The sequence below is a fragment of the Sorghum bicolor genome, chromosome 8 (assembly GCF_000003195.3).
Source record: "Sorghum bicolor cultivar BTx623 chromosome 8, Sorghum_bicolor_NCBIv3, whole genome shotgun sequence".
Taxonomy (NCBI): Eukaryota; Viridiplantae; Streptophyta; class Magnoliopsida; order Poales; family Poaceae; genus Sorghum; species Sorghum bicolor.
In genome coordinates, this window is record NC_012877.2 from 4,574,497 (window position 1) to 4,596,557 (window position 22,061).

The 22,061-nt window shown below is 43.2% G+C and overlaps 3 protein-coding genes across 5 annotated transcripts; 2 read left to right on the forward strand and 1 right to left on the reverse strand.

The window, feature by feature from the left end:
• On the reverse strand, window positions 3,807-8,293 carry LOC8073480 (calcineurin B-like protein 6). The gene is made up of 9 exons (XM_002442815.2): window positions 8,067-8,293; window positions 7,486-7,643; window positions 7,296-7,378; window positions 7,126-7,185; window positions 6,520-6,628; window positions 5,898-5,950; window positions 5,452-5,532; window positions 5,255-5,367; window positions 3,807-4,113 (listed from the first exon to the last, which is right to left on the reverse strand). Exons 2-9 carry the CDS (start codon window positions 7,598-7,600, stop codon window positions 4,056-4,058), a joined length of 672 nt encoding a protein of 223 aa, XP_002442860.1. The 5' UTR covers window positions 7,601-7,643; window positions 8,067-8,293; the 3' UTR covers window positions 3,807-4,055.
• LOC8073481 (transcription factor VIP1) lies at window positions 12,220-15,944 on the forward strand. The gene is made up of 4 exons (XM_002441826.2): window positions 12,220-12,945; window positions 13,204-13,336; window positions 15,114-15,198; window positions 15,401-15,944. Exons 1-4 carry the CDS (start codon window positions 12,392-12,394, stop codon window positions 15,676-15,678), a joined length of 1,050 nt encoding a protein of 349 aa, XP_002441871.1. The 5' UTR covers window positions 12,220-12,391; the 3' UTR covers window positions 15,679-15,944.
• On the forward strand, window positions 16,101-21,780 carry LOC8079855 (nodulation-signaling pathway 2 protein). 3 transcript variants are annotated; one of them, XM_002441827.2, is made up of 2 exons: window positions 16,101-20,056; window positions 20,159-21,780. In XM_002441827.2, the coding sequence occupies exon 2, from the start codon at window positions 20,212-20,214 to the stop codon at window positions 21,703-21,705; it is 1,494 nt and encodes a 497-aa protein (XP_002441872.2). In that variant the 5' UTR covers window positions 16,101-20,056; window positions 20,159-20,211; the 3' UTR covers window positions 21,706-21,780. The 3 variants fall into 3 exon arrangements, with proteins under 3 accessions (XP_002441872.2, XP_021301622.1, XP_021301621.1); XM_021445947.1 differs by having other exon boundaries at window positions 16,101-19,330; window positions 19,749-21,780; XM_021445946.1 differs by having other exon boundaries at window positions 16,101-19,049; window positions 19,191-21,780.

Here is a 22,061-nt window from a genome sequence, read left to right on the forward strand (position 1 = left end):
GAAGCTCTCCAAACAGGGTACCTTCTTTAATTAAGATGACAAAAACTCCAAAAGTTTTACTTTCTACTAAAAGTAGAGAAACTCTCTCAGAGTACCAGCAACGCGGACGTATATGGATGTTAGCCTGAGCAAAAAGTTACCTTGACACGACGGCACGGAACACGGGAACAACTCTCTCCACCACAACGGTGGGTGCTTCTGTGTTGTGTCAATTGGGGCTATGGGCTCCTCTGCAAGCTACACTAATGGTCTGGGAGGATATCAACTAGGCAGCTTTTTCTATCCGAGTCTACTTGGACTGACCAAACATATATACAGTTCGGAGCATTGGAGAAGGCCTCAAGACACCACCAATGGAGGCTAACACTCTTAGCAGTTCTATTATATAAATAAAGTGATTCACATAGACTAGGAAATATTGAGACTACTATTCATACAATGCAAACTATCAACTTGAGGTTTGCAAAGAAACTTTTTTCTTTCATCATGCCTCACCTTTATTCTCTCTCTCTCTCTCTCTTTTAGCATAGACCACCTTCTTTCTCTCTAAGCATTTGTAGCGTCTACAAGTCGCTATGACAAATGCAGAGAACCTACTTTTTATCCGATCCTACATGGCAATTGGGGCTACTAGCAAAAAGGCAGCATCGGGGAAGGCCTCAGAGCAGCTTCTCGAGCTTTTTTTTTAAAAAAAAATCTATAGGAGGTTCTTTTAGAAAAGCTACAGCTCCCCCAAACAAGGACAAAATAAACAAAATGGTGTCAGACTCATTTTGGTTGAAGAGAGAAAAACAGCTCTCACTATAGTTTAAATGATTTAGGTGAATCCATAGCTACTTTAAACCCTGCCAACGAGCCCTTAGGGATTGGGACACATGGGCTGATATTAGTACTTGGTCTGTGTGACTTTTACAATGTTGGGCTCAGCCTACCTTTGGCGGTTGAGAGACGACAAGGCCATCAAGAATTTGCAACTCATATGCGGCTATGATCTGATGTGGATTTTCCCTCCCCTTTTACTGTTCTTCTTCCTCTTCCAAGTATTCCGGCTGCTCTGTGCTTATCCGATTCCCTTATTCTCCAATCCTATCCACTACCCTGCTGCTAAGGTTAAGTTACTCCAATCCCTAGCCCTTTTACAAGAAGAGGGATCAATATGGTGGAAAGCCATGACATCGTATCATCGCATCACATCTTTGATGCTACGACGTGCATGTTTGTTTCAATTATTTCACCTCTGATTTTTTGGAGTTTGGAACTTTACATCACTTGCTTTAAATTCAAAGAGAGCTAGAACCAAGTTTTCAATTTTTACTGTCTAGGGTAACTTTTTACACTACCACAAAAAGGATTTTAGATGACGTGCCTCCTATGGCTACCCCTTGCTTTAAATTCAAAGAGAGCTAGAACCAAGTTCCCTTGCTATCCAACATCCAAAAAAAATATGATCAATACCCTACGGCTAGGAGCAGAGCCAACAAGAAACTTCCCCTTTCCATGCCCTCTTCTATACAATTTGTGTTGCAGAGAATGTGAAATGAAATAATTGCCATCAAAACACATTAAACCTTGTTTGGATACCTTTGTATGTATCCACCTCAATCCATGTGCGTTGGAGTGGGTTGAGATGAAATTTAGTTTTAAATTTTATCTCAACTCACTCCAATACACATAGATCGAGGTGGATACATGGACATCCAAATGAGGCCTTAATTTTCATAGGCTAACGACATTACTATAATGTTAGATTGGTAGTTCGTTATACCTCCAAGATAAGAATCTGTATAAAAACTTGGTGGTAAGACTCGGTGACTTCTCCAGGTCTCATAACACATTGTCAAGAGACTCTGGAATGATAAGAACAATTGAGGACACGGTGTCCTAGAGTTTCTCTCACTAACATACCTGTGATCCATACAAGTTTTTTTAAGTCAATACCACATTCCTCCTTGTGGATAACTATTAGTTACATATATATTTTATTTGGAGAGGAGGAGATTTCAAACAACTCTATAAAATTGTATCTTCAATTGTTTTTGGTTGTTTAATGGTTGGTTGTGCATGCAGGGTTTCTTTCTTTCTTCTTATTGTTTGGGTTGGTCTTTGTGGTAAGTTGCAACTCTGCGCATCGAGATCCTCTCAAAATTCGCGTTGTTGTAACTCTCTTTCTCTAATAAAATACATGCCTAGACATGTTTTAAAACCAAAAAAACTTTGTTTAATCTACAAAGTCTAGATATAACTTGGAGCTAGGAGTTAGCTAGTGCTCCACCAAATGGGGGCTCATGTTTACACTACTATACAAACAACGTTCAGCCGTTCAAGGCCGGTCAAAATGGACTATTAGATATGGTTATCGAAACCGTCATTGTGCCATCAATTGTAAACATCTAGAATTTCTAGGGTATAGCGAATATGGGCACTTTAACATATTCATATGGCTATTTTGGTCATCTTGATGACATCGCAATCACTAGAACTAAAATGTGTTGAGATGTGTTAGACATATCCATTTAGGTCTATGATGCAAGGATAAAGTTTGATTAAGATCCAAGTTGAAGCAGAGAAGATTCATTGAAGATTCCATGTCAAATCATTCATTGTAGCACTTGATCAAAGTCGTCGGTTCATAAAGTGGCACACGGTAGTGAATATAGGCCATTGGATGATCCACTGAGGTGAAGAAGTGCTTACCATATCACGCAGACCTCAAAGAATGGTGCCAATAGAGGTCATTAGTCGGTGTTTTGTGGTCCACAACAGATCACATATGAGAGTTTTGTGTTGCCTTTGGCCATTACAAGATGATATAAAGAGGCTCTTGGAGTTTATCTTAGGTAGGCAAATCCAATTAATAGGACTAATAGGTGTCCATAAAACTTTTAATTGAAGATCCAAACATAGAAGTAATTTTGGATTAGCTAAACTTTAGCTAACTGATTTTGGTTTGAACGAACTACTAATCTTTCATACAGATAGTTTGACGGGGACGGTTGTGAGGGCACTCACAATGCAAGACTCTATCACAGAGTCCAAGACAATTAATTACATATTATTTATGGTATTTTGCTGATGTGGCAGCATATTTATTGAAGAAAGAGGTAGAAAAAATAAGACTCCATGTCTTATTTAGACTCTAAGTCCACATTGTTCGAGGTAATAAATAACTTTAGACTCTATGGTAAAGTCTGCATTGTGAGTGCCCTGACTATCCATATCCACTAGTTACATAATGCACAAACGCCAATACAGCCCAATAAAAATTGGTAAAAGCTAAATGAAGAAGGTTCTATTTTCGGCCTTAAAGAGAGAGCTCAAATTGCCATAAATGGCAATATATGTTCCACGATTTTTCAGAAAAAAAGGAAATATGGATTCTTTAGCATAAACAACCTTCCCTAAAATAGAAATATGATTATGCTATTTTTTGAAAAATTAAAGTTGATTTATTCAATTTGTGCCTAATATAAAAAGTAATTTTGTACTTGGTAAATGAATGTGATAGAAGTAATTTTGTAATTTGTGAAATAACATGAAAACTAACCTCACAATTTGTGAATGTTAGAAAGATAACCTTCTAACTCGTGAATATAAATTACAAACAGAAAGGTAACTATGGCATACAATTTTAAAGACAAAATTGAATCTATATCTAATATTAAAGAGAAAAATTTTCTCCCATTTTTTGTCCATCTTCCTCCTAACTACCTGAACATTAGAGAGTTTCTTCTGTCCCATACTAATGAGTTGACCCATACTCATACTTTGTGGTATCATTTGTACTCAATTCAATTGACTTTGAGTAGTTTTAGACTCGGTTCAAATCTTACTTTAGCTTTTGATGAACAATATGTTTGAAGAACATTTTATAAACACATGACAAGAAACGCTTCATGCTGCAATTCTGTGCACAATAGCAATACTCACTATACAAAAGGAGGACGTGCCAGCACATAAAATTTACATTTTCAAGGAAACAAAAACACACTAGTGCCCCTACAGAACATGAACTGCTGTGCCCCAGGGGCTTGAGTGGTGCCTTAGACGCTGGGACCTCACGCATCCTCTACTTGCGAGTTGAACACAAAGCTTGGAAATGTTGTGGTGATATCCCTGTTCAAAAATTAATCCACGATAAGAACAATATTTCAATAAATAAATGCTGTTACTTCATCAAACATACACAGATTCAGTAAAGCAGCAAAAAGAAAAAAAAAGGATTAACTGTATTTTTTTTTGTTTTGGTCCAAGTTTCAATTAGCAATCATGATAGTGCACCATCAGCACAGAATACCCCCATCTTCTCCAGATAAGGATCTGACAGAGAAGAACAAGCGATCTGGCAGGCAGAGGTTTTATGATAATATTCCCTCCATTTCACTATACTTGTCCATGCCTCAGAATTATCTGTTTCAACATATCTATCCAAGGGTGGAAATGATGGTGTTTTATTGTGATTTTTCCTGTTATTATAGTCCTAAAACCACAAGGTACTTCTGTTCTTTCCAATAAACTTCCAATCCACAGAGGATGGATTTTTCTTCTCAAAACAACAACAAAAAAAAATTGACAAGGGCAGTTAAGACTGCCGCCGCAGTTTTCAAATTAAGAAGAAAGTGTCTTCTCACCCGGCGAGAAAACCCCCGAACCCCCCACCCCCATCCATACACGATGGCCTTTCCGTCGCCCAAGTGAGAATTAGGCCAGGGCTCCCCCAGTGCTTTGGTATGAGGACGGGCGAGGGGATTTTTTTAACCTAGCCTGAAATTCGCTCCCACTGGGATTCGAACTCAGGACCTGGGAGGTGCCGCCAGAGTGCCTAGACCAACTGATCTAGCATCCTTTGGCTTCTCTAAACAACAAGCCTATTAATATCTTCATTATCACGATTAAGAAGACATTAAACAGACATTACACAGAGTATACCAAAGGGCACTTGAAATAAAGCTTATCAGAAACAGCAAAAGTATCCTGTGCACATCATGTACATCATAACATGAAAATTCACAATAAAAGTATAAAACGCAATAGTTTTGACCACTGAGGAACAATTGACTAAAACAGCATATTCCAAGACCATGGACAAATACAGATAAATGGAGGGTGCAGGTGTTGTATGTTCTGTGCGGTTAACAAATATAGTCTCTACAATACTGAACTAGGGAGCGTCACATATGAAGTTAGGAACCCAAGTAGAAGTTCAGGAAGAAAACTCAAATTGTAAGAAAAGGGAAAACCCATCAAGAGTACTGACCGGAGATATGGGAGGGTCATATTTTTTAACAAAGATGGATGCCTCAAGACAAGGCTACGCCATTCCTCCTTGTCGATTTTCCCGTCGTGCTTTGTATCCGCTTCCTCAAATGTCTAGTAACATCAAAAAGTATGAGCAACCAAGCATAAGTTCGATAGATATATACCCTATACAGAAATATGTGTGCTCGGATATACCTTATCAATAATGCCTTCGATAATATCATCTGAAAGATTCATTCCTGATTCAGCAAGTGTTGCGACCACCATTTGCTTGACCTGACAATCAAGAACAAACACAACAACATTTTCATTGCTGATGGCTGCATTTAATGTCAAATGGGATATACTTCGTGCAAGCAAATATAAGAACAATCCTCAAAAGGGTTGTGTATGAGCCTATGAGGGCTTCAGTTGTAGAAGTCATGATGTTCAACATCATCAGCTTAGTTCAATTCAACTTGAGAAATAAATTTCCACTGACGATAAAATTATATGCTAAATTGAAGCCTGACTTCAGAGGGTGAATAATTGTATTCACATACAAGCTAGTGTAGCACATGTAGGAAAAATAGATGCAACATGGAACATGCAAACCAATCATATGCGCTAATACATGGAAGAAGGAAGCATGTGGAAGGTACCTCCTGCTTTTCAATGAAACCTTGTTGTTTGAGATCATACAGTTTGAAAGCAACTGCAAGTTGATAGGAAACAAGATCATGAGAGTGAATGATTAGTGTAACAGATGCATACTTTCCCAAAGTAGAATAAACTGAATTGGTTAACTACATACTCATTCTAAGTAGTTCATCATAGAAAACTTCCCAAACCTAAAGATTTTGTATGTGCATGGTAAAGATGCAGGTTGCAGGCCTCTGCACCAAAATACTCTATCTACAAGCTTCTCCCTCCCTACAGAGCCTTAGCAGGTAACAAAATCAAAATAAACTACTTCTCGACGCAACAAAAAGGAGTTAGTGTTAGTCCATTTAACTCATGTACCACATCAGGAATGAATGTCTATTCCATTTTTTTTACAATGTTCATCCTTTTGTGAAGTTGAAGGGCATCACAGGCATTACAGTTCCAGCTGCCTATCTTGTCCACAAGTGTTTTCGTGGATATTTAGTAACTAACAATAATGACTCAACATCTTATCTTGAATTATTATCACACATTAAAGTCATAACTGGATACTCAGTCACTTATATAGCATTTTCAGGAATAAATAAATGAATGGATAAATTAAGCATGAAGGCTTACAATCAATTTTGTCATCAATTGGTGCACTTGGATGGAACACAGAAAGGGCTCGAGCAAATTCCTCAAATTCAAGAATTCCATTGTGCTTCGTGTCAAACAAGTCAAATACCTAAGTCAATGAATCAAAAACAGGATACCTTAGTGTTTATTTCAGGTCAACCCAAAAGAAATATGCATATTTTGGAAATCAAACGAATTTGTAACAAAAAGACAGAGTTCACATTGGGCACCCCCTTCCAATGATTGCAGGTGGGTGATTACACATACAAACACATTGAAATATGCGTTGACGGCTTAATACATGCCCACAGAAACATGAGTGTGAGCATATGGTTGAAGATTAAAAAGCCCAGGGTCTATGTTGTCCTATCATTGTTCTAGAAAACTTGGCATAATGTGATTGATTTCAATGTTCATAAAACAAATATTGTACTGTTAATCATTTTATAACACACAACTAGAAAAATAATATGACCCAAATAGCAAAAGAAACAATAATAGAGTAATAAACGACTGAATGCCGTGAAGGTTTCAGCAGTAAGCTCTGCTATCATGACAACAAATTTTTTCACTGACAAAATGTATATAAGGATCCAGTGGACATACCCGATCAGCAAACATGCTATCCTTTCTGTTGGTCTTAAACAGAGCTAATTGGAATTCTTCCTGCAGAAAATACATTAAAGCCCAAAGGAAAGATCAGACATCATGGCTTCATGGAAACAAAATTGTCAATCACTGCCACTTCACACTCAAAGAGATCAGAACCTACAAACCTTGTTAATCAAGCCATCATCAACCACAGCGCTGCTAATCTTCTTGAACAGCTCATACAGAGCCTCGATTTCATTCACATTAACTGCAAAATACAGGAAATACACTGCTGAATAAACGGCAACAGACATGAAACAAGCGTCTGAAAGTAGTCTCATTCCATAGAAGCAAGCGAGAGTAAAAGGAGCATACAAACAGTCTCTCTAGCCAAGCGTTCAGGGTCCTCAAGGCCCTTTGGCCGACTGGGTATGTCGAGATCGCAGCACTTGAGCAGGACAGAGGCAAGCCGTCGAACGAAGTCCACCATTGCACACTCTACGAATAGCTATCCAAATCAACACGTCTCCGAGCTGCAAAAGACCAGGAAGAAGCGGGTCAGGACCGACGACCGCAGCGCAGAGCAATTTCGACGACCACATGACACCACACCACCCTCCCACTTCCCCTTCCGATTGGAGCAGAATCCCATGGGGCAAAAAAAAAACAACCACTTCCCCGATCAGGATCACCGGATCACAGCCCAGCTGGAAGCCACGCAAATCGTAATCCCGACTGACGCCCCGATACCTCGGACACGGACACGAAATCGAGCCAGAAACGGATCCCGTCGCCGTCGCAAGCACGCGCCACCGCGGGTCCGCAATCTCTCCGCGGGTCCCGGCTCCTACGAGCGAGCGGCGCGGCCATGGGATCCCGCCGCATCGGAGTTTCCGGCCTGGGTGGCGACATGGGATTCGTGCACGAGAACGGATCGGTAGGGCAGCAGGCCTCACCTCATCGGGGTTCCTCCTCGCGGATGGAGGCGGGCTGTTCGAGGCGTGGAGGGGGGACGGAGGGCGGGCGGGGGCCGGCGGTGAGAGGTTGCGGAGGCGCCGGGGAGGGCGTGGCCGCGAGAGGAGGGACGGGAGCGAATCGCCGGCGGAGGAGGAGCAGGAGGAGGAGCGCCACGTCAGCGGTTCTGGAACCTGAGGATGTCGTTGGTATGTTCTCCTCGTGATCTCGTCCCAGATCCCGGGCACATTCCTGGGCCGAGAGGTAGATGGGCTTTCGAGACCGGGTGGTGGTGGGCTTGTGACCTCCGTGGCCCGTGGACCCAGCAAGTGGGCCATGGTTTGTCCGTTGCTGTCCTGATTTGAACCGGGTCAGATCGAAGATGCCAACTAGTCACCCTAAAAGCGTGGAATGGAAGGTAAGCAATTTTTTTTTATATAAGAATTCAGCTAAACTTGGTAAAAATCAACATCAACTTTGTTGTTAGTAGTTGTATTTGCGTCGTACGGAGGAGAATTTATCTGGGAGTCCATTTTCATCATGCTATAAAATATAATAACTCAAGCGTTCGTACATGATTGCATTATACAAAAAAAATATCCGTCTCTCTCACTCACTCAAAATAGCAAGTCATGTATCATGTATCAGTATATATAAAAAAGCTATTCTTTCAACATCGGCATGTGAGCGACATTTTTATTTGATGTGAGGTCAATAAGAGAGGCAGGATTCAAGATGGCAACGGGTACCCGAAATCCGAGTACCCGATGGGTTTTACCCGATAAAGAGACGAGTATGGAATGAATTTTCTACCCGTGGGTACGTTGGGCAAAATTCTATACCCATCGGGTATGACGGGTACGGGTGTGGATGTGTACTACCCATACCCGCCTACCCGCGGGTAAAAAATACCCGTCAAAATAACTAGCCACCCTTCTCATTTTAGCCTATATAACACATGAATTTGGTCTAAATCCAACTAAACTCTCCTAATATATATGTATATGAATTTGATGTTGTCATATAAATATTAGTTTGTAACTTCTTGGAGGTTTAGTACGATTTTCTTTGTGTAAATATATGATATTTATATGTAATTCTCGGGTATACTAGCGGGTGCGGGTTACCCGTCGGGTAGAAATTACCCGCGGGTGCGGGTATGGAATTACTTTCCTACCCGTGTGCAGGTACGGATAACTCGACGGGTAAAATTTAGACTTCGCGGGTGCGGGTACGGGTGGCCACTACCCGTCGGGTACGTACCCGTTGCCATCTCTAGGCAGGATCACAAAAATCTTTGGTCCTTTAGGATAGAGGCAAGATGGAGACTAGTGTTGCAATGCAAGTTCTTTTGTTGGCGCCACATTGCCACCTGAATTACCGCTCTTCGATTTAGATCACCTTAACTAACTAACCGTTTGTTTTTTAAGCTAAAATCGTGGGGGCAAAGAGCCTCCGGCGGCATTAGCAATAAAAGAGAGAACAACAAAGTTTACAAGAGAGTTACAAAAGCATCTAAGAGCATCTCCAACAACTTGGTAAAATTCACCTGTCAAATCTTGAGTTATAGCAAGTTGCTAATTTGTTTAGCAAAAGAAAAAAGATGTGTCTCCAATAAGTTGCTATTCTCACTTGGTAAAAATAGAGGATGACAGATGGGACCCGCTCACTTGGTAAAAGAATATGTGTCTCCAACAAGTTGCGCTCGGGATAGCAACTTGAGATAGCAACTTGACAAATCTCGGCAGTAGAAACCTCTGGATAGCAACTTGGGAAATTTAGCAAGTTGAGATAAGGAGTTGTTGGAGAAGGATTTTTATGCTTTTAGCAAATTTGGTAGGATAACATGTTGAAATACTAAGTTGTTGGAGATGCTCTAACCAGAGGTTAGAAAACAAAGTGAACTGAACAAAATAACTAAACAAAGCAACTTAAACGAGACTATTACAAAGCATCCAACCAGGTCTGAATAGAGTGGTGGAGATAAGAATTAATTTTGCAGAAGTGCTCCTGTACTTCTTTCTTGAAAGTGGACCGACCGTTTGTTGCTAGCTAAAAAAAGCTATATTTATTAGTTGTTTATTTTGAAACTTATTAGTTGAGCTATTATACATGCTTTCTAATCTTTTTGGGATTCTCTAGCTAATAGTATAGTTTATCAGATCAACACGGCTTTATTAACCATAGTACAATATTTTTTCTCATAATAAATAAGCACTAGCCACAGCCGTAGAAACCATCAGCCAAACAGCTCCGACCAATTAGTTCATTTCTAACCAATTTTTGGGTTACTAGAGGTGGTATTTAGATCACTAGATAATAACTAACTATTAGAGCAATTCCAAGAGAAGAGTTATCCATGTTATGTATTCTATATTTGACTATTTTGGAAGAGAAAAGAGAGTCCAACAGCTATTGTATTTAGTTTGCTAAAATAGCAAGTCATCTATCCCAGAGTTCTCGCATGGTAAATATAGCTTGCATGTCCCGCTAGCCATATGATTTGCCGTATAGAAAAACTGTTAGAGTTTTTTTGTTTTTTTACATGATTTTATATTTTAGAGGTTGGCTAAATCTTGAATTTAGCCATTTATTTTTACCGACTCTCTTGGAGTTGCTCTTAGTTACCTAGATCTAGACATGCTCTCTTTGTTCATTCTCGCTCTTTCATGGCCTAAATTCCGTTTCATGGTAGCTACTAGTGTGACAATTTGTATCTAGATCCACCAAAGTTTCTCAAATTCGCTCTCTATTAATGAGCTCATGCAAGCCGATGAAGTCGGTGGAGGAACTCGTGAAGATATTTAATGTTTTATGTATGTGTCGCAAAATTTAATGTGACGGAAAATTTTAAATTTTTTTTGGATTTTTGGGCCTTGTTTAGTTCACCCCGAAATCCAAAAAGTTTTCAAGATTCCCTGTCACGTCGAATCTTACGGCACATGCATGAAGCATTAAATATAGACGAAAACAAAAACTAATCACACAGTTTGACTGTAAATCACGAGACGAATCTTTTGACTCTAGTTAGTCTATGATTAGACAATATTTACCACAAACAAACGAAAGTGCTACAGTTCCGAAAACTTTCAGTTTTTCGGAACTAAACAAGGCCTTGGGTCTTGTTTACTTCCACCCAAAATCCAAAAACTTTTCAAGATTCTCCGTCACATCAAATCTTTAGACGCATGTATGGAGTATTAAATACAAATAAAATTTAAAACTAATTACACAGTTTAGTCGAAATTTACGAGACGAATCTTTTGAGCCTAGTTAGTCCTTAATTAGACAATAATTATCACAAATAAACAAAAGTGCTACAATATTCCGAAAAAATTTCGGCAAGGAACTAAACAAGGCCTTGGTGAAAGCCTAAAACTCTACTGACACGCTAGCCTAACCAGGCCTGCGGATCCTTCCACCACCGCGCATGTCTGCCGCCGGCGCCGTGGCGGTGGGCCGGTCGGTCGGTCGGCGTCCCGCGTACGCTTTACAGCAGGTGCGCCCCGCGCCCCGCGCCCCGTATGGTCATGCGCTGGGCCCCGCATCCTGAAAACCGCTGGAGGACCCCCAACCGCCATCCAACTGACACGACACGGCCTGAGGGCACCGCACCAGTCATCGTGAACTCGCACTGGCATGTGGACCCAAAACGTGTAGGGACCCACACGACATAGTAGGCGACGCCGGAAAGCCACCGCCAAACAGTCGCGCCGGGCCCGCACCTTCTGCCGTAGCAGCAGCAGCACCCACGCGGCTGCCTTGATAGGGACAACGCGGCAAGGCATTCCTCCCTACCGGAAATGACACCTTTACCCCCCCCCCCCTACTCACGGACTTCCACCTCGCCTGGACCGAGTCCACGCGCCGTTGTCTACGGTGGGCGGCGGCCCGGGGTCTCGTCTCCCGCGAAGTCTACCGCCCGTAGAGCCACCGGTCCACGCACCGAGCCCACCCAAACTCCCCCTCGTCGGCCGTCCACCTCCCCGTCCCACACCACCCCGGGATTCCCACCGCACTCCCAGCACCCTCCTCTGTGCACCGTGACCTCCCGACGCCGGTTCCAGCCGTCCGTCCGCCTCGGGATACGTGTCCCGGCTGGCACGCCCTCCCTGGACCGGGACCACCCGGCGGCGGCGGCGACCGGCCCGCCCTTTCTACTCCTCATCACACGTCCCACCCGCACCAACCCCACACAGGCACACTCTTTCTCCCTCTCTCCACGCTAGCGAGACCACGCGCCGCACCGCACCGCACCGCCGCAAGCCCGCCGCCCGCGAGGGTGCGAGCTAGTAGCTCTGTGGCCTAGCTGCAGGCGCGGACTGAGATGGACCCGCGCTTCGCGCTGCCGGCCGCGCCGGCGCCGTCCACGGGCGGCGGCGGCGGGGGTTTCGCGCGGGGGCACCACCGGCGGGCGCACTCGGAGACGTTCCTCCGCTTCGCCGACGCGGACCTGCTCCTGGACCCGGACGGCGACTTCTCCTTCTCCGACCTCGACTTCCCCTCCCTCTCCGACGACTCCCCGGCCGCCTCCGACCCCACCCCACCGCCCCCGCCGCTTCCGCAGCAGCAGCAGCAGCAGCAGGCGGCCCCGGCCCCGGCCCCAGCGCCTCGCCCGCCCGGCGGCGGGGCCCACACGAGGAGCCTCTCCCTCGACGCCGCCTTCTTCGAGGGCCTCTCGTTCCAGGGACCCAGCGCGAGCGGGAGCGGGAGCGCCGGGGGTGGGCCCGGGCACAAGAGGAGCGGCTCCATGGATGGGTCCACCTCGCCGTTCGAGGGCGAGTCGGCGCTCTCCAGCGGCCTGCCGGACTACGCCAAGAAGGCCATGCCCGCCGAGAGGATCGCCGAGCTCGCGCTCATCGACCCCAAGCGCGCAAAGAGGTGGGGAATATTTTCTGGCATTTGATGCTTCCTAGATAGATCCGGAGGGGGAATCCTTATCCGACACAGTAATTTAGCGTCCGGAGCAAGAGTGCTGCTGATTGCCTCTAGTGTTAGTATTGTGCTATGGCATCTGAGCTATCTGCCTCGTTTTAATGACAATGATTGCGCGATTTTTTTGGTTCCTGTGGTGTCTCCGAGCTATCCCCTATCCAGGGGTTGTTGATTTGTGCTGAGTTTTCGATGGTGCTCGTGTAGGATTCTGGCGAACAGGCAGTCCGCAGCTAGGTCAAAGGAGAGGAAGATCAAGTACACTAGTGAACTGGAGAGGAAGGTCCAGACTCTGCAGACGGAGGCCACGACGCTGTCAGCACAGCTCACCCTGCTCCAGGTATGCGGTCGTATTTTGTTTCAAAATCAGTTAAGCTCGAAGTGAATTGTTGTGAAGAATTACATCAAATCAGCTTCATCTTTTTTTTTGATAGGCTTTTTGTTGCGTGCTTGTGTCGAATTCTGTGTGGGGGCTTGGTTCATATTTGGTTGGACTACATTTGTTTGTTGCTGTCTTGAGTCAAGTAGTTGGTTTGTTTTAAAATTGAATTCAGAAAATATTACTCTCTCATCGAACAATCACTTTGAAGTAGCTTTATTATTTCCACTTTTGCCAGAGCCCAGCAGTTCATAAGTAAGCATGCCATGTAACATGAATTGATACTGGGAACTGGGATTGGGCTTTGGTACTTTTGAGACAACTTAGTCATTTCAGCTTGCATTTGTGAGCACTTAGCTGCAGAACATTGATGGTTAGGATTGAAGCAAGTGCAATGAAAGGTACTATACACCTAATTACTGACCATTTCTAAATGAATGCACGTGCCATAAAAGGATGCAGATGCAAGTATGCATCCCATGTCTGAAAAAAAATCTCAATATTGCAGAAGCCTATTTTATGTATGGTCATTTATACTTGTGCACCTAGTGTTTGAATGTATCATATTGTTAGGCGTTGTTTGTGTATCGAGAATAAATCGTGACTTGAGTGTGCACTAAAACTTGATCTGTTTATGGCAATTTAGAAAGGCATGGTAAATTGGTTTGCTATTAAGATCTCAAATCGTCTCTGGAGTTTCTATGGAAATTTGTATGGTGTTTACGTTTGGGTGCATGGAGGCCACATGTGTATAAATTGATATTTAAGATGTAACTAGAGCTTAAGCATTTATTTCCTTTGTGTGCACTTCTGCCTATGGAATTATAGTAATGGCAAATGAAGTTGGTAGGATTCGATATTTCAATGTGCCTATTAGTCTTTAGAGGTAAAAGCGGATGTTTGGGGACCGATAGGTCACTACTCACCACGAATGGGCCATTGATGCTCCATTTCAGAGTTTGATTTGATTGAAGTGGATAAAATCAGATGTTTAGTGTTAAAGTGAAGATTAAGTGGCCACAGCAGAAGATATTTCTCTATCAAGAACAACTTGGCTAGTAATCTACCATTTAGTTTGGCAAGGATAGTCAGCTTAGTAGCTTACATTCCCAGGAGTATCACTATGCCCTAAATAAAGGGGAAAAAAGAGGATTGGTGATGAGATAGCTGGGCCTAATTCATCTTGGTGATTTGCTATTGTTCATATAGCACTTGAACTTCTAAACTGCTTTTTATTTGCTACTGGTAGGCACAATATAATGAAAGATGTCCTGCCTTTATCTTTTCTTTTCTATAAGTCCTGTCTTTATCTTTATCCAGTATGTGACCTTCAACACTTCCAAAGGAATATAGTTAATTTAGCGTGATTTGAGAGCTAGCATTATCTCATGCTGAGTGTCATGGAATATGTTGCTTTTGTTCCAAAATAATTAATTATTGTTTAATAGTATACTTTTGCAGGTTTAACATTTCCCACTTTAGTAATCTGTTTGTGCAGTATTGGAGTAATGTTTCCAATAGTCTTGCACCTCTATTGATATTTTCATGTTGCTGTTTCATAACCTCCCTTTTGTATGTCTGAGAATATTTGGTAGGGTATTGTTATTGAAGACTGCCAACCAACGACTTTTATACCCTTTTCTGGATATGTTTACCATTTTATGATCCAACCTTTTATTTGTTCTCCACATATATAACATTGTCATGTCTGACATACTGCGTTTTACTTCAAACCCAGAGGGATACAACTGGTCTGACTACTGAAAATAGAGAGCTCAAGCTTCGGTTGCAATCCATGGAAGAGCAAGCTAAACTGCGAGACGGTATGCTCTGTTCTTCCTTTGAAACATTTTTAGATCTCCTGGTTGTCATAATTGATTGCTCTTGATACACAATTCCACTGCCAAGATCTTTGGTTATGCTGACTAATTTATTTATCTGTTACTAAAGAAATATAACAGTTGTAATTTCCTAGTTATTTAGGGAATGAGCTCACTGAAATATTTCGTTTGCTACCTCACACAGCTTTGAATGAAGCCCTGCGAGAAGAAGTCCAGCGACTTAAGATAGCTGCAGGGCAAGTTGGGAACATGAATGGGAACCCCTTCAATGGTGGACTCCAGCAGCAGATTCCATCCTATTTTGTGCAGCAGCAGCAGCAGCAGCAGCAGCAGCAGCAGATGTCGTACTTTGGTGGCCACCAGGCTCAGCATCACAATCAAAACCATCGTCACCAGAGTCCATCAAATGGGGGGCAGTCGCTTAGTGGTCAGTCCCTAAACGACTCCATGGATTTCATTTGAGGACAATATCAGGGCGAATATTACATCATATACCAACTGCAGTTCAGCACTGTAAAGATAGCTAATGTACAATGTATGCATATGCCTCATTGGTAGTGTAGTTAGCTCTTCTTTGTATCATCATCATCATCATTAATCTGAAAGTGGCTCCTGTATGTCAAAATGCTGTTTGTTTTCTTCTTTGCTGGTTTCTGGAGTAATGTGTTAGATTGAACTAACTACCTTTAACAATTTATGTAAATGTTAAGCTTTTTTCTTTAAATGGTGGATGGGATGGCTATTGGTATCTGTCATTGTTGTGCTCCATCTGTGCCCCCTTTACTGTCTCGGGTTTCTCTACTATGTCGTGTAGCATGGGATACAGTTAGTTTGCAGGGCAATAACGTGAAATTAGCCGCTAGAATGTCAAAGTCTTAATCAAGTAAATAGTGGTAAAAGACACGATGACTGGAATATGATGGCCCATGTAGGCCACCAATGATTGCTCCAGCGAATCACAAAAGAAAAGTGTTCTGCATATAACACATGTAAAGCCACATGTTTAAATTACCAACTAAGACGGATCCATGTATACATACTCCACCTGTTAAATTATTTATAGTGGAGTTTAAAAGATTTCACCATTCTTAAACACCAGTGAGTTATTACTACCTTAGGACCGATAAAAAAACGGTTTTACAGTAGCATACTAGCTCAAAGGCAAGATATACTTTGAGATAATACTTTGCCTCGACCTCACCGTTCAGGCAGGTTGGTGGCTGGTCTCTCTCAAGTCTCATTTGACAAATCAGAAACAGCATCCTGGACCTGGAGGTCGATGGGATGTGAATATGACGATGCTCCTTCTCACATCTCACCCCAAATTCCTGCTCGTTTGACACTTCTCACATCTCACCTTTCTGTAACGATAGTACACCTTTAACCTTTAATTTGGACAAAACTATCTATTTTCACAAAATGAGTGGACAATTGCACTTGTGTTTTTTAATATATAATAAAAGGACCCCATCATGTTGCTCTTCTTTTTTCACCATGGTGGGGCATGCTCAAAGGGGCCACTTCTGTTTGTTCTTCGGTTGCTATCGGTAACCACATTCTTTTGACTCATGTTACTTTGTGAGTTGTATTTACAAAACAGAACCATAGCGGTGTTCCAAATAAGGTTTTCATGCAATGAATTTTTGGATATAGGATTACCACCCCCATATAAGAGCAGCTGATGCCTGCTAGTTTTTAGGTGAAAAGTATCATTGCCATTTGTCAATCCTGGATGATTTTTGCATAAAGGTTTCTTAGTAAAAGTTCCATGAGGAAAGTGTGGAACATGTTACTGTGCTATTTAACCTAGAAACTGACAGGAATTCCTGAATTTCCCCGTGTTAGTATGTGTGATGGCACAGTAACCAATATCATCGCATTATCTGAAATTTCACCATACGTATATGGTTTTGAGGACCAGCACTACAACAGGCTCCTTTTTCTATTAGTAATGTGCTTTCACTATCACACTGGATGGCGCACCATTAAGGAGGACATTTGTTTCTGAAGTGCAGGTGGAGAAATAAAAAGCATGCAAAAGTGCATGCTTTCTATAATAATGTCTTTTCATTGCATTAGCTGTTCAGAATGAGTGCACTGACCCTCATCATGTTGGCGCAGGATCACAGGTTAGGCTGGCAAAGCAGTAGGAAGCAAAGGCCATGTCGTATTTATGGCAAACATGTCACTACAGCATTTTTCTATTTTCTTTTGCAGCTTCCAAAGCCTTATTTCCTACTCATGCATTGAATTTGTTAGGATGATCAAATCGATCATCTTTTTTTCCTTTTTTGGTCGAGCTACGCTGGAAATCTGTTTGCCATTTCATTAAAAATCGATCGTACAGCTTGCTAGATCATTGAAAAGAATCATCTAGCCTACTAAGGATATCAGCTTGTTGTAAGTTTCATTGCTGCAATTTAGCCTTCTTGTTTCGTGCAATCTTAATGAATTCGCTTTCTGAATCTAGTGGCTGTAAGGAGTGATTGAAACTATCTTTCACTTTCAGAGCTCATTAAGTCATTATACTCCTGCTGTTTTCTGTGTCAACTTGCCTGCTGCTCAATACTTTGCATCTTTAAGTGTCTGTCCTTCAGATTAATGGTACAGATATCATACGGTGCCAGATTGCTGCATTATGCATTTATGCTTCAGGTATTCTTTTGGGGCTTTCTTGTTTTGAAAATTGATTGGAAGTGTGGTACCCATTCCACAAGGTGAGGGGACTGAGCTGGACCTAGGACTCAAATCCAGCTATGTTGACAGAAGCTCTAGCACTCCTAGAAGAAGATGAGCACCATAGCTATATAAAATAGATGGTAACAGGTTATTGTGCCGTCACATTTTTCTTCCTACATGGCGCATCCTGCATTTCCCCTCAAGAACTCTATGCTCTTCACTAAAAATTTTCAGCCAGTCACATTTTGACAAGTATTCAGAGATGTTTTTTTTTTTTAAAAAAAATGGAAATCTCTACTAAGTTCTTCTAATTATTTGTTTCTGTGATCATCATGGTAGCGCCTGCCCTGGGAGAAGCAAACAACTAGGTTTGTATATATCATATAAAATTGTTTCAATATGCTGATTCCAAGACTTTCAATCAGAATCATTGGCCTGGTGGAATCATCGGTCCAAGTTTGCATTTATGATTTGTTATGTTCTTTAAAATAATGTTTCGCTTCTTTCTCTGATACCATTAGGATGGCACCAAGGTCTCCATCGGCCGGCCTTGACTCATTTGATGTCATTGTTGGTACAGTATTTCATCAGCATTGTAAACAGTCAAACCTATACTACATGGACTCTGCAGTCATATATTTCTTTTCTCTGTTTCAAGATCATTACTGCCATGCTCTATAAAATGCTATCACGGTTTCAAGATAATTACTGCCATGTTCTATAAATAATGGTATAATGAAAGTCTTTGTTATGGATATTACTTTTTCTTCAAAATTTACTGGTCTACAAACTTGTATTATGAATTTCCTCCTGGTTTGGTTCATGGCTGTGACAATTGCAGTAAGCGTCTTCCTTTCTTCACTGACAAAACAAATTATGAATTCATGTGCATAGTTCATATGTTCTAAAGCTGCCAAGAATGTTTTGTCATAAAAGAATAAATACTTCACTTTCCAACTGTGTTTGTTTTGTTTTATTGTACTTTGATATCCCTATTGTTCTGGTTAATCATGACAACAAAGCTAATACTTGCTGATAAACAATGCATGGGAGTACTGACACAGGGCTAATCACAAGGTACCCCTTGTTGACGTCTTGGATGATGACATCTCAGCTTGTCCTCTAATGCCATCCATTTCTGTGCCGCTTGGCAAGTAAGCAAGAAACTGTTCTTTTATCGTTCCAATTTACAGTCATCACTAACGTCATTTGTGGTTTTTACATCTGGGCCTCTTTATTCGATCTTACCTCGGTATACTGCTCACAATAATCTCAGCATGTAAATTATATTGCAGATTTTCAGTCATCACTAACGTTTGGAGCTAACTGTAATTGAAAATTACCGGGGAGAAGAGTTCCAGTGCAGATTGATGTGAAAAACGAGAGGTACCTAGCTTAGAACCAAGAATATCTCAGTGGCCCACATTTGTTCTGCGTGAGTTCCCTTTCTGCATCAACTCTACCCCTGCAGACAAGCAGCATTGTTCCCTTCCAGTTACAGTCTATTGGCTACCTCTCCTGCATCTCTCTTAAAAATTGATGTGGTGTTAGAATCAATCTGTACCAACTTCATTATTGAACTGCAAAGAGTTTAATATTAATTTACAACATCAGTACAGAATGGCTGGTGACACTTGCACATAAAAGAATTGGGCATGGAAGCCGGTTCGTGTCTTACGCATATTGGCCAATCAGTATAAAACTGGACATAGCCAGAGGCATAAGAAAGTAAATGTGCTTGGCCTGATCTTAAGTATTTTCTCTGTAAAAATGTAGTCTTAAGTAAATTTGCTGTCTTATAGATTAGAACATTAAAATTCTGGAGCTGACTGAAGAATATCTACTTATTGCAGTTCTCCCAAACCCCTGACTCCATGTCAGACTGGTAAAATCTGCAGTGGCATGACTCTTCTTATGTTTGCAACTTGGTTTGCTTTTTATCAACATTACCACTTGTCATGGCTGTTGCAAGATGCATGGAATACATCCTGCATATGATTCAGAACCTTATCACATGCTGACACCTAGCAGGAAGCATTCCACTCTGATTGAATGGGAAAATGACACAGTAGTGACACATCATCCATCATCTGAAGTCGGTACAGAGTTGTCCAAAAACCACACATCTTGTGTAGATCCATGCCCCAATTGGGGTTCCAAGGTGAGACAAATTAGCTTACACCATCCATGAAGGTCCACATATAAAATTCCATCCTCTTGAGAAATGGTCCTAACCCTCTTCTGTGCTCATTGTGTACATAAGCTGTATGAAACCACAGGTTCCAGCAGAGAGTTCTTCCTGAGGATAGCAACCAGATGGAGACCATGTCATACCCTTACTCCCCTCTCATCCCCTTCCCCACACAGCATGAGCAGAGCAGCTACCTCCTGTGGTCTCCTCAGGTGCTGACCCCCCTTGAGAATGGCAACATGTGCGATGGCGACGCCGATGCTGATCCTTCCCCTGATCAGCAGCAGCAAGATCATGAGCTCATGAACATGCTGCTCCAAGAAGCCAATGTCTTGCTGCTCCAAGATGAGCTCTCCAATGGTGATCCATCATTGGACGGTTTTGATCAGAGGCTGGGAGGAGGGCAAGAAAATGGCAACCTGCTGTTGGGAGTCCAGGAGGAGTTCATGGAGGAGAGCAGTTTAGGCGACCTTCTCGTCGCCGGGGCCAGGGCAGTCGAGTCCAGGGACGCGATCAGTGCCTCGGCCATCTTGTCGAGGATCGACGCAGCACTGGTCAGCTCATCCGACCATCTGGCTTGCTACTTCGCCCGGGGCCTGCGGTCCCGGATCTCCGGCGAATGCCGGTCCACTGCTGATGATGCAGCAGCGCCGGGGAACCGGATGCCGGCGTACCGGATGCTCCAGGAGCTGTCGCCGTTCATCAAGTTCGCGCACTTCACCGCCAACCAGGCCATCCTGGAAGCCACCGCGGACGACCCGGCCGTCCACGTGGTGGACCTGAACGTCGGCGAGGGCGTCCAGTGGGCGTCGCTCATGTCGGACCTCGCCCGCCGCCACGGCAGCCGCAAGCGGTTCCGCCTCACGGAAGCGTTCGTCACGGCCGACGCCGACGCCGGCGCCGCCGCGCACCGCACGGCGGGGCGGCTCCTCTCGGAGTTCGCCGCGTCGCTCAACGTCCCCTTCCAGTACAGCTCCCTCCACGTGCGCAGCGACGAGGACCTGCACGGCCTCGCCACGAGCTGCTGCTGCAACTGCAACTGCAACGGCAGCGACGACGACAGCGCCTCGTCGTCGTCCTCGGTGATCGTCTCGTGCGACACGACGGACCAGCCTTACAGCTCGCTGACCAGGCTGCAGCTGCTGCTCGCCGGCAGCGTCGTCAGGATCCTCCGGCCAAAGCTGGTGGTCACGACAGAGGAGGAGCTCTTCAGGATGGGCCGACGAAACCCCAATTCCTTCGAGGAGTTCTTCCGGGAGGCGCTGCACCACTACGGCGCGGTGCTGGAGTCCCTGGGGAGCTGCTTCCGCGACGGCGGCGGAGGCGGCTACGGCGCGTGCCTGGCGCTCGTGGAGAAGGAGGCGCTGGGGCCGAGGATCCAGGACGCCGTGGGGCAGTACCAGTACCAGTACGGCCACGGGCCTCTGGCAGGTGGGGCCTGCGGCGTGGAGCTGGAGGGGTTTAGGGCTTGCGAGATGAGCAGCTTCAGCGTCGCGCAGGGCAGGATGCTGGCTGCGCTCTTCAGCAGAGGGTTTGGGGTTGTCCATGGCGACGGCAGGCTTGCGTTGTGCTGGAAATCTAGGCCTTTGACCTCGGTGTCTGTCTGGAGTCCTGTGTGAAAAAAAAAAAAACACACACACACACACACACAAAGATAGTACTAGAAAGTTATATGCATGGTCAGCTTGCCTTTATTTTGTTCTCGAATGCATTTTTTTTCTGTTAAAGTTTGCCGTGGGAAATACTAAATTTAGCCATTTTTTAAACTAAAAATCTTTTTTTCTCTCGTGTATATAGCTCACTGGAATAAAAAGGAAGAAGTTTTTAGTTGACTGAGGCTGAGGCAAGTTTTAAATTTCAGTATTGTAGCAAAAAAAAGTTTTAAATTTGGTATTAGAATTTTTTTTCATGTACCCCTAAAATCGTCGAAATTTCTAAAGTATATTTTTTAAAAAACAAAGGATCTAAATAAAAT